This window comes from Theileria orientalis, chromosome 2 (genome assembly GCF_000740895.1).
Source record: "Theileria orientalis strain Shintoku DNA, chromosome 2, complete genome".
In the NCBI taxonomy this organism is placed as follows: Eukaryota; Apicomplexa; class Aconoidasida; order Piroplasmida; family Theileriidae; genus Theileria; species Theileria orientalis.
In genome coordinates, this window is record NC_025261.1 from 2,130,020 (window position 1) to 2,143,464 (window position 13,445).

At 42.7% G+C, this 13,445-nt stretch overlaps 6 protein-coding genes across 6 annotated transcripts; 4 read left to right on the forward strand and 2 right to left on the reverse strand.

The window, feature by feature from the left end:
- Positions 1 to 63: 63 nt before the first annotated feature.
- On the forward strand, positions 64 to 513 carry TOT_020001104 (conserved hypothetical protein; the record flags this gene model as incomplete). The annotated part of the gene is made up of 2 exons (XM_009692713.1): positions 64 to 379; positions 422 to 513. The coding sequence occupies 2 exons, from the start codon at positions 64 to 66 to the stop codon at positions 511 to 513; spliced, it is 408 nt and encodes a 135-aa protein (XP_009691008.1).
- A 169-nt stretch (positions 514 to 682) lies between these two features.
- Positions 683 to 3,515, forward strand: TOT_020001105 (uncharacterized protein; the record flags this gene model as incomplete). The annotated part of the gene is made up of 6 exons (XM_009692714.1): positions 683 to 709; positions 744 to 885; positions 984 to 2,143; positions 2,303 to 2,488; positions 2,570 to 2,906; positions 3,073 to 3,515. 6 exons carry the CDS (start codon positions 683 to 685, stop codon positions 3,513 to 3,515), a joined length of 2,295 nt encoding a protein of 764 aa, XP_009691009.1.
- A 309-nt stretch (positions 3,516 to 3,824) lies between these two features.
- TOT_020000963 (uncharacterized protein) lies at positions 3,825 to 5,672 on the reverse strand (the record flags this gene model as incomplete). The annotated part of the gene is made up of 2 exons (XM_009692715.1): positions 3,825 to 3,955; positions 4,106 to 5,672. The coding sequence occupies 2 exons, from the start codon at positions 5,670 to 5,672 to the stop codon at positions 3,825 to 3,827; spliced, it is 1,698 nt and encodes a 565-aa protein (XP_009691010.1).
- A 981-nt stretch (positions 5,673 to 6,653) lies between these two features.
- On the forward strand, positions 6,654 to 9,404 carry TOT_020000964 (glucosamine--fructose-6-phosphate aminotransferase; the record flags this gene model as incomplete). Its single annotated transcript, XM_009692716.1, has 3 exons — positions 6,654 to 6,736; positions 6,897 to 8,700; positions 8,931 to 9,404. 3 exons carry the CDS (start codon positions 6,654 to 6,656, stop codon positions 9,402 to 9,404), a joined length of 2,361 nt encoding a protein of 786 aa, XP_009691011.1.
- A 443-nt stretch (positions 9,405 to 9,847) lies between these two features.
- TOT_020000965 (uncharacterized protein) lies at positions 9,848 to 10,726 on the reverse strand (the record flags this gene model as incomplete). Its single annotated transcript, XM_009692717.1, has 1 exon — positions 9,848 to 10,726. The coding sequence occupies one exon, from the start codon at positions 10,724 to 10,726 to the stop codon at positions 9,848 to 9,850; it is 879 nt and encodes a 292-aa protein (XP_009691012.1).
- Positions 10,727 to 11,112: 386 nt separating this feature from the next.
- On the forward strand, positions 11,113 to 12,876 carry TOT_020000966 (molecular chaperone protein; the record flags this gene model as incomplete). The annotated part of the gene is made up of 2 exons (XM_009692718.1): positions 11,113 to 12,411; positions 12,544 to 12,876. 2 exons carry the CDS (start codon positions 11,113 to 11,115, stop codon positions 12,874 to 12,876), a joined length of 1,632 nt encoding a protein of 543 aa, XP_009691013.1.
- Between the last annotated feature and the right edge of the window lie 569 nt (positions 12,877 to 13,445).

The following is a 13,445-nucleotide window of genomic DNA, read 5'->3' on the forward strand; positions in this document are numbered from 1 at the left end:
ACATCGCAAAAAGAAGAGAAAAAATTAATAAATAATTCAAGTAAACGAAATAAAGGCGAAAAGATGGCAATCAAAAGCGAATTAGATATTAAAGGAACCAGATTATCGGGAAGAGTGTGGAAAAAAATAGTAAAACCAATAAGATGTATAATATCACCAAATGCATGGAAACTCTCAAAGGATAAAATCAGAGAAAAATGGTTAAAATCAAAAATTAAAAAGGAGGAAATCAAGGAAATCGCAAAAGAGTCAAGTGAAATAATAAAGAAGAACAGAGAGGATAGAATAAAGAAAGGAGAGCAGATCAGAATCAAGAGACAAAGGAAGATCGAAAACGAGATCAAATCAGCAGGAAACAATATCATCATCGTCGGATCAAGTAAGAAATAAATAATTAAATAATTCACAATTAATTTTTTAGAAAAGTACGGGAAAATGTCGAAGAAGGCCAAGAAGGGGTTGACCAAGTTGACACCAGAAATGGTGAACATATTGAGGTCGAAAAGAGTGTAAATAGGAATTACACGAAACCTTAATACTCTAATATTATAAATTCACTATACATACATAGATAGATGGGAGTAAAGGGAAGCTGAGAGAGTGTGAGATGGGGAGCAGCTTCATTAAGTACATATATTGTACACCCGGATATTTAGAATAAAATAGTTAAACACAAATAAAAATGTCAACTTTATGGAGAAAGATACAGGTGAGGAGAAATAAGTTATCAATAAGTGTGTTAGGTTCCAGGAAGTTTGAACGTATATAGATTCGACAAAGTGTACAGACAGGGGCCAGCGACCCTGGTAAAAAACATAAACAAATTGCCACTGCAAGAAAGAATACAAAACTCAGTGCAAAAAGTAACCTTTCTGGAGGTAAGCCGTGAGATAAGAAAATCACATTAACCTTCGTAACACCAAAATAAAAATTTACAGGTGGAAACATACGAAGGAGTACCAGTTGATGTGGGATTGACCGAGAAAACACCGGATCCATTTTTGGAAAAACATTTGGAAAAAGTAAACAGGTAAAAATGGTAAAACAAAAGGGAGTAGTGCCAGAAAGCATAAAGGAAGGAATAAATAAGCAAGTTAAGAAGTTGCCAGCATCACTGTTAAGGGCTAAGGGTTGTGAAAGAGGAGATGAGAGCACAGTGGAGGGAAAAAAGAATAAAAGAAAAAAAAAGAAACCTGAAAACAAGGAATCCACGAAAGAAAATGAGCAATTGAAAAAAATGGAAAGCGTAGAGGAGAGTGGCAAGGGAAGGAAGGGTGGAAAGAAGGACGGAAAAGTGTACAAATTGAAGTTTAGGAATTTCGAAGGAACAATACAGGAGTTTAAGAAGCTGCTGGATTCAAACGCGAAAGAGCTGGGAGAATATAAGAAGGTAAACATGAGGCCGAACAAGATAGTAGTCTCATTCAGCGATAAGAAGATACTGGAAAGGTACCTGCGCCACTATAACAATTACGAACACGGGGAGCAGAAGCTGAAAGTGGCAGAGATGGACTACTACGAGACGGTGAAGACAGACTACAAGCACCTGAGGTTGTACGGAATACCAGAGGAGTACGATGAAAAGGCAGTGGAAGAAGGACTGAAGAGAAGAATAAGCATAGAATTTAAGATTAGTAAAAGGAAGGAAGAATATAAGCTGGAGTTTAGGACAGTGGCAGAGTGCGTGAAGGCGAACGCGATCCTGAATAACTCGAGAATACCACTGCTGAAGAAAAAGCAGGAAACGTTGGTGAAGGTGCACACGGAAATGGCATTGTTTGGAGCAGCAACGCGAAATAGCACGAGAGTGTTCGTGAGGAATTTGCCCTTTGGAACGCCGGAGGAGGACATACTGGAGTATTTTAGGCGCTACGACAAAAAGGTGAAGGTGCACAGACCGTCAAAAGCAAAAGGGTTCGCATTCGTGAGCTTCTCGTCGCTGGAAAGGGCGAGGAAGGTGATCAACGAGTTAAACGGAAGAATGTTTAACAAGAGAAAAATACAGCTCTCAATGTCGTTGCCGAAGCAGCTGTATGACCCGAAGAAGGAAGGGAGCAAAGAAGACCCGGCAGAAGGAATGGGTGATGAAAAAATGATTGATGATGGATCAACAGATGAAAAAATGATTGATGATGGAATGGCTGTTGACGGAGACTCAGGTGAAGGAGAAGCAGGCGATGGAATGGCTGTTGGCGGAGGATTAGGTGAAGGAGAAACAGGAGGAGGAGGAAAAAAGAAAAAAGTGGGAAAACAGTCGAGTAGTGAGGATGGTAGTGCCAAGGGATCAGTCGAGAGTGAGAAGAGCAAAGAGGATCTGGAAGATACAATATTTGTAAGAAACCTGGACTACGGCTGCACGGAAGCGGAGTTGTCGGAGTACTTTTCGAAGTTCGGGGAAGTGGAGAGCTCAAAAATCGTACTCAACGAAGATAAAAAAAGTAAAGGAACAGCATTCGTTAGATTTAAAAGAAAGGAGGACGTAAAGAAGGTGAGAATGAGTAGAACAGTTTATGAAGTGCGAATAGGAAGATAACTGATAAACCAGTCACCGGCTTTAAACCTTTTTTAGATACTCGAGAGTGAGAAGTTGGCACTACTGCGAGACGAGCAGCTGAGCAGCGAAAAGCCGACGCTGGGCATAGGGTTCACGCTGAGGGGAAGGAGACTCAAGGTCGACGGCGCGCTGGCGAAGGGGAGAGCAAAGGCGCTGAAGCAGCACAGGGACGAGGAGGAGCTGAGGAAGTACAACGAGGGGAAGAACATGCACCTGCTGATGGTGGGAGTGCCCTCGGAGGAGTCGCCGGAGTACGCGAAGATGACGCCTGAGCAGCGTGAGGGGCTGAAGGAGTACCTGGAGCGGAAGCTGGAGAAGATACGCCAGAAAAACACCTACGTGAACCCCAAAAGTAAGCGAGGCCAGTGCCACAGAAACACAGTTGATAGACCATATAGCTACACAACAACAGTTATAGCAGATACGTACCATAGTTACACCGTACTACTAAAACAATGATTAAATTAGACTAAACTAGAAAAGTTAACGCTGTCACGAAAAATAAATTAAATTTGCAGGACTGTGCATAAAAAACCTACCGGGAAACATAAACAGCAATGACCTGAGAGAAGTGATACTGAACCACCTGAAAAACGTACTGGATTCGACTGAGTACCAAAAGATCAGGAAGATGAAAAACAGAGGAGTAGTGGAAGTTAAGTTATTCAAGGGAGACACGTACACGAAGGACGACCAGGGAACAAAGGTGAAGAAGAAGAAGCCGTACGCGTTCGTGGAGCTAGTGGACCACAACATCGCAACGAAGACGCAGCAGCTCTTCTCAAACAACAGCACACTCTACCAGCCAAAGACACTGCAGTGCGAGTACACAATCGACACGAGGTTCGAAAAGGAGGAGAGGACGAAGGAAAAAAAAGTTAAGGTGAAGAAGAAGACGTACTCGCGAGGGAAGAGGCAGAGGGAGAAGAGAAGACAGCAGAAGGCACTGAAGCCGCAGTAATATAGTACACATTTGAGTACACACACCGATAACGCATCTATGGACATATTTAGGTAATATTTATGGACACATCTGGGTAATATCTATGGGTACATTTATGTAATATTTATGGACACATCTGGGTAATATCTATGGGTACATTTATGTAATATTTATGGACACATTTAGATATTCGTAGAAATAAACAAATCAGTAAAACCAAACATAATTGACGGAGAGATGCAAAAGTTATAATAAAAATAAGAATGTGCGAACGTTGAAGTAAAATGTAAAATACATTAAAACGATACTATGTTACACGAATGTGGGCTATTGAGGGAACTCATCGCCAACTTTAAGGTTCATAGAGGAGACACGAATGCCCTTTTTATCTAGGTTTAAGTTTCTGCCCACAGGCTTAGAAGGCTGCTTTTCACTGGAAACGGAGTTGTCGCCGAAGCCTAAAGAGGATTTAGAACAAGTAATAGGTGTGTAGGTAGGTAAAGGCAATGATTTTTGAGTAGATGATTGTAATAAAATAGGTAAGTAAATATTGACGAGGTCGGTAAATGATAAGATAAGTAACGATAAGGCAGGTAGGTAAAACGCACCTCCTACTGCGGGATTCTGACTGCTGGAGTTGAGGTTGTTGTCGGAGTTGTTTAAGCGATTTATCTCGTTGGTCAGCTTGAGCTTCTCCTCCAAAAGACTAATGCGCTCGTTCCGGACGGAGAGAATCTTGCCCTGCTGAAGCTGAATGGAACGAAGCATGGTCTTGGTGGCGTTCTCGGACTGAGAAAGGCACTCACGAAGCTGGTTGCTCTTCTCGCTCAAAAGGTCGCGCTGACGACGAAGCTGCTGCAGAGTGTTCGACATCTCACCGAGCTCGCGCTCCTCGAGCTTGAGCAGGTTAGTCTCGTCGTCGAGCTGCTTCAGGAACATCTGACGAGTGTTCTGAAGAAGCGACTGCTCCTCGTTGTTCTTGTCAATGTTGCTGCTGAGGGCGACGTTGCCGACGCGCATGTTCTGAATCTGGTTCCGCATCTCCTGAATCTGCTCCTGAATGATGGAGAGCTTGTTGTTGAGAAGCGAGCGCCTCTTGGAGGTGTTCTGGCTGTCGCCGACGAGGGACCTGTACTCAGTGAGGAGGTTCTCCAGAGTCTTAGTGTCGCTCTTCAGCTTCGTCTCGACCTCGGAGGCCTCCCTTTTGGCAGCATCGAGCCCACTCTGCTCGGAGTTGATTGCGTCCCTCAGGGTGTTGAGCAGGTTCTCGCACTGGACGATGAGCTCGTTGGTAACGAGGGGAGGGGAGCGAGGAGCTGCGGAAAGGTCGGCGTGCTCATTTCCGACGAAGGCCTCGCTCCTAACGCCCTTTTCGCCGATGACCTTGGTGGCCTGAGTGGCGCGTTGATTCAGATCGGCGTCACTGGGCAGTTTAGTGGTTCCGGCCTCCTGAGGCGGCGAGTAGGTGCCGTGGACCTTCCCGTCTTCAAACGCCGTGTACTCGGGGAAGAAGTCGTCGAGGAACTGGAGCAGAGGGTTGGGAAGCACTTGAGGCATGGCTCCGTACAGCTTCAGGCACTCGCAGAGCTTCTGCATCACGCAAAACTCGCGGAGGCTGAGCCTGCCGTCCTTGTCAATGTCCGCAAGGGTCCACAGGTGCATCAAGTCGTCCTGAGAAAGATTGGTAGTATTGAGGTAGAAGTTCTTGGCGTCCTCGCCGAGCAAAAAGTCGTTCAAGTCCGGGGTCAGCTGGAGAAAGGTGTACTTGTAGCCGTCGAGGTCAGCAGCCGAAACGAAGTACAGGGCAGGGTCAACTTCGTAGTGACTCTGGTTCACATTAGAGTACGAGGGACCGCGATAAGAGAAGAAAGGCAGCTCCTCGGGGGTCTTGTTCATCAGAACGTCGCAGTCGCGAAGGGCGTGCGGCCCGTAAATCTGAACATGGCCGATCAGCCTCACGCACACGCAGAAGCCGGAGAAGTCGAGCTGGCCGCTATTCGTCTTATCTGCAATCTCCCAGATGCTGAAAAGAACATCGTCGCTCAGGCCCGAGCTCCTGAAAAGCTCAGAGGTGGCGTTTCCGGAAACGTAGCCAAAGCCGTCCAGGTCACACTGAACAAAGAGCTTCGTGTAAAGCTCATTTTCCTCGTCAGTTAGGTTCATTCGTCCTTCCATATTATACAATTACTATTATAATTAAAAAAATCACGATTTGGTGAGAAAGTCTATAAATACAAATTAAAGTGCGTTCGTAAAAGAATAAACGAAATAGTATTACCCAGTTCAAGTGTACACCCTTAGAACTAGCAAAAAAATAATTTAACAATATTTCAGTAAGTTGGATCGAAATTTGAAAATTATCCTAAAGTACACAAAAGTTAAAAAGGCGAACTGCCAACACAGTCCAGTGTTTACAAGTAATGAGAAACTAAAATACGATTTACTGCGATTTGGATTAAGGAATTTTCATGAAACCATAAATTTATCAGTAATAATTAAAACGGGGCGGGATCAAGCGATTTTAACAAAATATATGTACGGAACAATCAAACTTAAGGGATATAAACGTGCCCAAATTTACTCAAAAAGTCCGAAATGTGCATTCAGTACAAATATAAGGTGAATATAACTTGAAAAAAATAAATCCTGGTCACAATTTATAAAATATCGAATTTTTTAATTACCGAATGGGGAAAAGGTCAGAATGAAAAGTCTTAAACTACAGTTAAAATTTTATTAATAAAACTATAAAATTATTTAAATTACACGCAGATCGATTTGTTTTTATACCAAGATTTATTCAAACATTTTTTGTCCATTATAAACACTAAATTATGTATTGTAGGACGACAGCGTGAAACACACAATCACTTTGGCCATATACTAGAACAAAAAAATATACAATTTGTAAAGATATAAAGCAAAGTTGTCAAAGAATATATATACATTTAAAAAATTGGTAACTTTTATGTAAAAGTAGTGATTTTTAATATAGAATTGTACCTCGTTTTATCTTTGTTACGACCCGAGAACAAGAATAAATATTATACATCAACATAACAATTCTAAGTATAATTAAGGATTCCAATTGTTTTAAAATTTTTAATGCCAGTTTTGTTTTGGATTTAACAAAAGTATTAGTATAAAACATATAAAATGAGTTTCGTATTTGATATTTTTAATTATACAAGTAAAAATAAACAAAATGAATGTAGTGATGTCATTAAGATTAAAAGAAGGTAAGAAATATATGTAATTTTAGAAAAATTAACTATATAGTTTATGGTAATGACATAGATGTTTTATATATGAAAAATTAAAAATAGTTTAGTAAACATTTAACCAAGTGATAATTATAAGTATAAATGAGATAATATGACATAAATAATAAAAATATAGGCGCTTCCTGGCAAACTGTTGCGGAATCGTGGGATACCTGGGCTACGAGAACACGAACGAAGTGTTACTGCACGGAATCAACGCAATGAAAAGCAGAGGCTACGACTCGTGCGGAATATGCACGCTGGACAACGGGAAGCTGCTGGTGACGAAATGCTGCTCAGTGGGAACACCAGCAGACTCGTACAACATACTGAAGAAGAAGGTGCTGGCAACACATTCGCCGTCGAGAGTAGGAATAGGACACACGCGCTGGGCAACAGTGGGAAAACCGTCAGACAAAAACTCACACCCGCACGTCGACCTGGCGAGGAACCTGGCACTGGTGCACAACGGAACGATAAGTAACATAGAGGAGGTGTACACGGAGCACTATAAGGAGATGATAAAGCAAAAGATAAAAGAATGCAGCGCAGAGGAAGAGAAGACGAGAAAGAGAGAGTTAGAGAACGGAGTAAGCGAAGACGAATACTGCTCAGAAGAAGAAGAAGAAAGTAAATTTAAACTGCCGGACAGCGACACGGAGGCACTGGCGATATTTGTAGGACTGGAGTACGAGAAGGTGGGAGACCTGTACATAGCGTTCAAAAACACAATCAAGAAGCTTAAGGGAACGTGGGCACTGTGTATGATGTCGACGAGTTACCCGAACTCACTGTTCGTAGCAGCACACGAGGCGCCGCTGCTCTTCGCGCGCTCGAAGAAGGGGATCTACGTGGGCTCGGAGCCGACAGTGTTCATGAAGTACGCGAGAGACTGCATAGCGCTGAACGACGGAGACGTGTTCGAGCTCTCACTGGATAACGTGGAAACCTACTACAGAGAGGCGAAGCTGCTGAAGCTGGAGCACGAAGTGATCGAGGACACGCACGAACCGTACGCAAACTGGTACATGAAGGAAATATCGGAGCAGATGTACCTGGGAAGAATCATCATAAGCATGCTTAACGTGGGATTGGGAGAAGGGATCGACTGGAGCGACGCGAAAGGAGACCTGAAGGAGCTGGCGGAGCTGAAGGAAAAGTACAAGGGGCACGACAGCCTCTCAGTGCTGGGAGGAGACCCGTACAAGGAGAACATGCTGCTGTCCAGACTAGATCTGGCAGCGCTGGGCTTCAGGTTCAGTAACCTGACTCCTGAAGTGGACAGGAAGCTGAGGAGCACGAGGAGGCTGCTCTTCGTGGCATGCGGCTCGAGCCACCACGCTGCCTCGTACGTGGCAAAGATACTGCAGAAGCTTAACTTCTTCGAGATGGTGGAAGTGGATGACGCGTCAGACCTGACGCTGTACAGGTACTACGACGAGGGAAACACAGTGGTGCACATCTCGAACAGCGGAGAGACGCTGGACTGCATCCTGGCCTCCAACTACATAAAGAAGATTAACAGGCACACGCTGAACGTGTCGCTGATCAACACGCTGCACTCCTCGCTGGAGAGAGCGTCGGACTCGACAATACACCTGAGAATTGGAAGGGAGAAGTCGGTGCCCTCGACGAAGGCAGTGACGGCGCAAATCGTGACGCTGCTCATGTTCGGCCTGTACATAGTGCAAAACGCGAACGGGGGAAGCCCTGCGAGCGCGGAGACGCCGAAGGAGGACGACAAGACGGAGTACTCGATGAGCCTCGACGGCGAGTACATCAACAGCCTGTCGGACACGCCGACGGAGGACCCGGCGCTGCTGGAGGCATTCCAGGAGGGCAAGTACGTGGAGCACTACGGCTCGTGCGCAAACTACAGCATCTCGTCGCTGTGCAGGTCGCTGTCGATGTTCCCATCAGCAGTGACGCACATGCTCAAGGTAGGAACAGGCAGTAGCTATTAGGGATAGCAGTTAGATACGGTAAAAGCGTAATAGTTAGATAGCAGTTAGCGGCCAATAACTGATAGTATTTATATACAGTAAAAACGGTATTTAGATATCAGTTTGGTTTGGTAACACCTATTGTGTATAGTAATAGTGGAGTACTTGGAAAAATTAATGGAAATCTTTTTAAAATTTAAAATAAACTTAGCTAATTAAATTTGCAGGCAAACCCAAGATATGATCAAATAGCACACAAGTTGGTGTCTGAGAAGGTCGTGTACATACTGGGAAGAGGATGCGGACACATCGCAGCGCTGGAAGCGTCGCTGAAGATGAAGGAAGTGGCGTACATACAAACGGAAGGAGTGCTGTCAGGAGCAATGAAGCACGGCTACTACGCAATGATCATAGAAAAGGAAAGAACGCCGACGATCAGCATCATCACGTCGGAGGACAAGGAAATGACGCTGAGCGCAACGATGCAGCTCAAGGCGCGAGGAAGCTACATCATAGCCTTCACGGACATGGCGGAGGAGGTGGACTTCGCAGACATAGTGGTGCACCTGCCGAACATAGGGGCGCTGACGCCAGCACTGGCGCTGATCCCGTTCCAGATCATCACCTCGAAAATAGCACTGCTCGCGGGAAGGAACCCCGACATACCGCGTGGCCTGGCGAAGACAGTGACAACACTCTAACCACACACACGAATAAGCATACACAGCATATACGCTTTAAAATAATTGCATATATACGCAAATATACACAAATATACGCAGTAAACACACAACAAACAGACACAGCATATATACACAATAAGCATACACATCACACATACACGAATAAGCATACACATCACACACAAATATACGCAGTAAAGAGATTACATATATATATGGCAATGTGAACACAGGAAATGTATGTATGTATGTATGTACATACGTATTTATGTATACAGGATCCATACCTGTTAATGTATACGTATATGTATATACGTATACATACAATAGCATACACATACATATACACAAAGTATATATATATATATATAAGTGGATACATATGCACACTAGTATATACATGTATAAGTGAAAACATATATATACACATATACAAATACACATACACACAGAATACGATATTAAGAGTTGAGTTTGTAAAAGTTTAAGCACCTGTCAAGCTGCGAAAGCATAGTGGCCTCCTCAAGCTCAAAAGTGTCAGTGACACCCCAATGGGAACTTTGAACAGTCTCCTCAATGCGACTGACCCTCAAGGCCCTGTGAGAAGAAATTAGCTCCTTGAGAAAAAGAATAGTTAAAATGATCGATTTTAAGTTGTGGTGAGCGCTGAGAGCGGAAACAAGCTGAAAGGGGTTGAGAGAGTCCAAAAAGGAGTTAATAAAAGAAATAGTGTCAGGACACTGTTGAGGAGTTTTGGAAATGTTATCACTAGTAACCAATTGAGAAACACTGAAAGAACTGGAAAAAAGCTCTAAAACAGGGTTGAAAAAAACATTTTGGATCAAATTGAGGTCAAAATCCCTGAGAGAATCAAGTTTAGCATCAGAAAGATGATCTAAATCAGGAATGGATGAAGCAGTCTGGCTAGTCAAATCGGCCTTCTCAAAGAAAAGAACAGTGTCAGTGCTAATAGATTCCTTTAAGCTCCTGATATGGCGAAACATATCAGAATTGGTGAGATCAAGGGAATTAGAAAGTAGCAAGGTGTAAGGAAAGTCAGTAAAACGAGTTAGTTGGTTAGCCTTAGCAGCAAATTCATCCCTAATCAAGGTAGCAAGAGACAAGCTACTGGTGGATAAAGTGTTTCCAAAAGGTGTCAGAAGTAACCTGCCGTCAAGAAGAATGTTATGAAGGCCAAAATTTGAAAAAACAGTAGCACTGTGTTTCAAAAGAGGAAACGGAGGTTTATCAGTAAGCTTGATGGTTTTAAATTTAGGACAAGTGGAAAAGAACCTTGCCGAAAGAGAAAAACGAGCCGGCAAAAGGGTCGACAAGAACATTGTAACACATTTTGTAAAATAAGGACAAAAATCAGAAAAACTACATTCAAATGAAAAAATTGCGATAAAAAATAAAGTCTAATGTACAAAAATAGGGGAAAAATGGATAATAAGAAACGATAGTGTATGGAATCCTGTAAGTAGATTGGTCACCCTATAAACACCTTATTATGTTATCACATTTAAGAAATTTGTGACAATTTGTATATTTTAATAAGTAAGTAACTAGGGACTGAGTATTTAAGAATAAATTAGTGGGATTTCATAGAGACACCCAAAGTACATCCAGTTCCCATATAATGTTTATACTTCTCAAATAATAAATTTTAACTCTAGTTTCACAATATTGGATTCTCTGTAAATAAAATAAATTAATAGAAACGACAATGTCAGTAAATATATTAAATAGCAGAGCGGATAGCCTCCAGGCAGTAGCCGCAATGGCAACGAACATCCACGCGGCGAAGAGCCTGTTCGACATCCTGAAGAGTAATTTGGGGCCGAAGGGAACGTGTAAAATGCTGGTCAACGGAGCAGGAAACATCAAGATCACGAAGGACGGAAGCGTGCTGCTGAGCGAGATGATGATACAACACCCAACGGCAATGATACTGTGCAGAGCAGCCTCAGCACTGGACGAAGTGACGGGAGACGGAACGACGAGCAACGTGCTGTTCTCAACAAGCCTGATGAAAAACGCAGAAGAGTACATACTGTACCAGAACGTGCACCCGAAGTACCTGTGCGACGGATTCGACCTGAGTCTGAAGAAGCTGACGGAGCTGCTGCCGTCGTTGGGAATGCCAATCTACAATAAGACGTCGGAAGAAGAAGGGAGAGATATCGACTGGGAGATGGTGGGAAGCATAGTGAAGACGTCAATATGCACGAAGCTGCCATATAAGCTGGCAATACACATAGCAGAGGAAGTGCTGGAGGCAGTGAAGATAATATATGAGCCGAAAAAGCAGCTGGACCTGTTTATGGTGGAAGTGCTGACAATGAAGCATAGGTTCAACTCGGAAACGAGACTGGTGAGAGGAATGGTGATGGACCACGGAGTGAGGCACCCAGACATGCCGAAGAAGGTTAAAAAGGCATACATACTGACGCTTAACGCAAGTCTGGAGTACGAAAAGTCGGAAGTGAACGCGAACTTTTACTACGAGTCAGCAGAAAAGAGAGAGGCGATGGCAAGGTCGGAAAGAGAGTTCACAGACGAAAAGGTGAGGAAGATAATACAGCTGAAGCAGAAAGTGTGCGAGGGAAACGACAACAGTTTCTGCGTGTTTAACCAGAAGGGAATAGACCCGCCGGCACTGGACATGCTGGCGAAGGAGGGAATCATGGCGCTGCGAAGAGTGAAGAGAAGAAACATGGAAAGACTGACGCTATGCTGCGGAGGAAAGCCCTGCAACGCAGTGGAGGACCTGACGGAAGAGGACCTGGGATACGCAGACCTGGTCTACGAGGTGGCAGTGGGCGAGGAAAAGTACACATTCGTGGAAGGAGTGCGGGACCCGAAGAGCTGCACGCTGCTGATCAAGGGAAGCAGCGAGTACAGCATTAACCAGATCAAGGACGCAATCAGAGATGGGCTGCGGGTGGTCAAAAACGCAATCGAGGACAGAAGAGTGCTGCCAGGAGCAGGAGCGACAGAGCTGTCATTGTACAACGACCTGATGGTAAGCAACAAGCAAGCCGCTAGTTAATTTGCTGGTTAGGCTGTTAGTTAATTTGCTAAGTAATAACACAAACAAATCATAACCAACACACAAACTAAGCTACTAAATAAGTAAATAAATAAATAACTGCAGGACTACTCGAAAGAAGTAAGAGGAAAGGCAAAGTACGGAGTAATGGTGTTTGCAGAAAGCTTACTGGTGTTGCCGAAAACATTGGCAGATAACGCAGGGTTGGACGGAAAGGAAGTAGTGTTGGAGCTGTTGGACCAAGTAAGAGAGTCAGGAAGAGTGTTGGGGTTGGACTTGGAAACAGGAAAGTACATGGTACCAGCAGCAGAAGGAATATGGGATAACTACAGCGTGAAGCTACAAGTGTTCACCATCGCAACCACAGTAGCAGAACAGCTGTTACTGGTCGATGAAGTAATTAAAGCAGGAAGGTCAATGCACAATAGACCATCGTAAACAGATGGAAGAGGAGGAGGAAAGAGAAAGTAAAGGGAAAGAGGAAAGAGATTGTGTTACTGGAAACAAAAACAAAAGGAAGAAAAAATTAATGTAAATAAGAGAATAATGTAATATAAAATAAATAGATTTATATAGAGTGTATAATAGAATAAAAAGTAAAAGTGGAAACGTATGAAAGAGTAAGTGAGTAGAAATAAAAAAAATGAGAATATGAGAGTAATAAAGACAAAAAAGAAAAAATAAAAAAGTAACAAAATAAAAATAAAAAATAAAAAGTAAAAAATAAAAGATAAATAATAGAAGAAGTAATAAAAAGGATCTGGTAATAAAAAATAATAAAAATAAAAAATAAAAAAAGATCGTAAAAAATAAAAGAAATGAAATAAAAAAATAATAAAATAAAAAAATATAAATAAAATAAAATAATAAAAAAGAAAAAGGTAAAATAAAAAAAAAGTAAATAAATGTGTAAATAAATAAAATAAATAAAAGAGATAGATAAAACTTGGGGCTACACAAGATAAAGAAACAATAAAGAATCAAAAAAATAATAATGTTTATAGGTA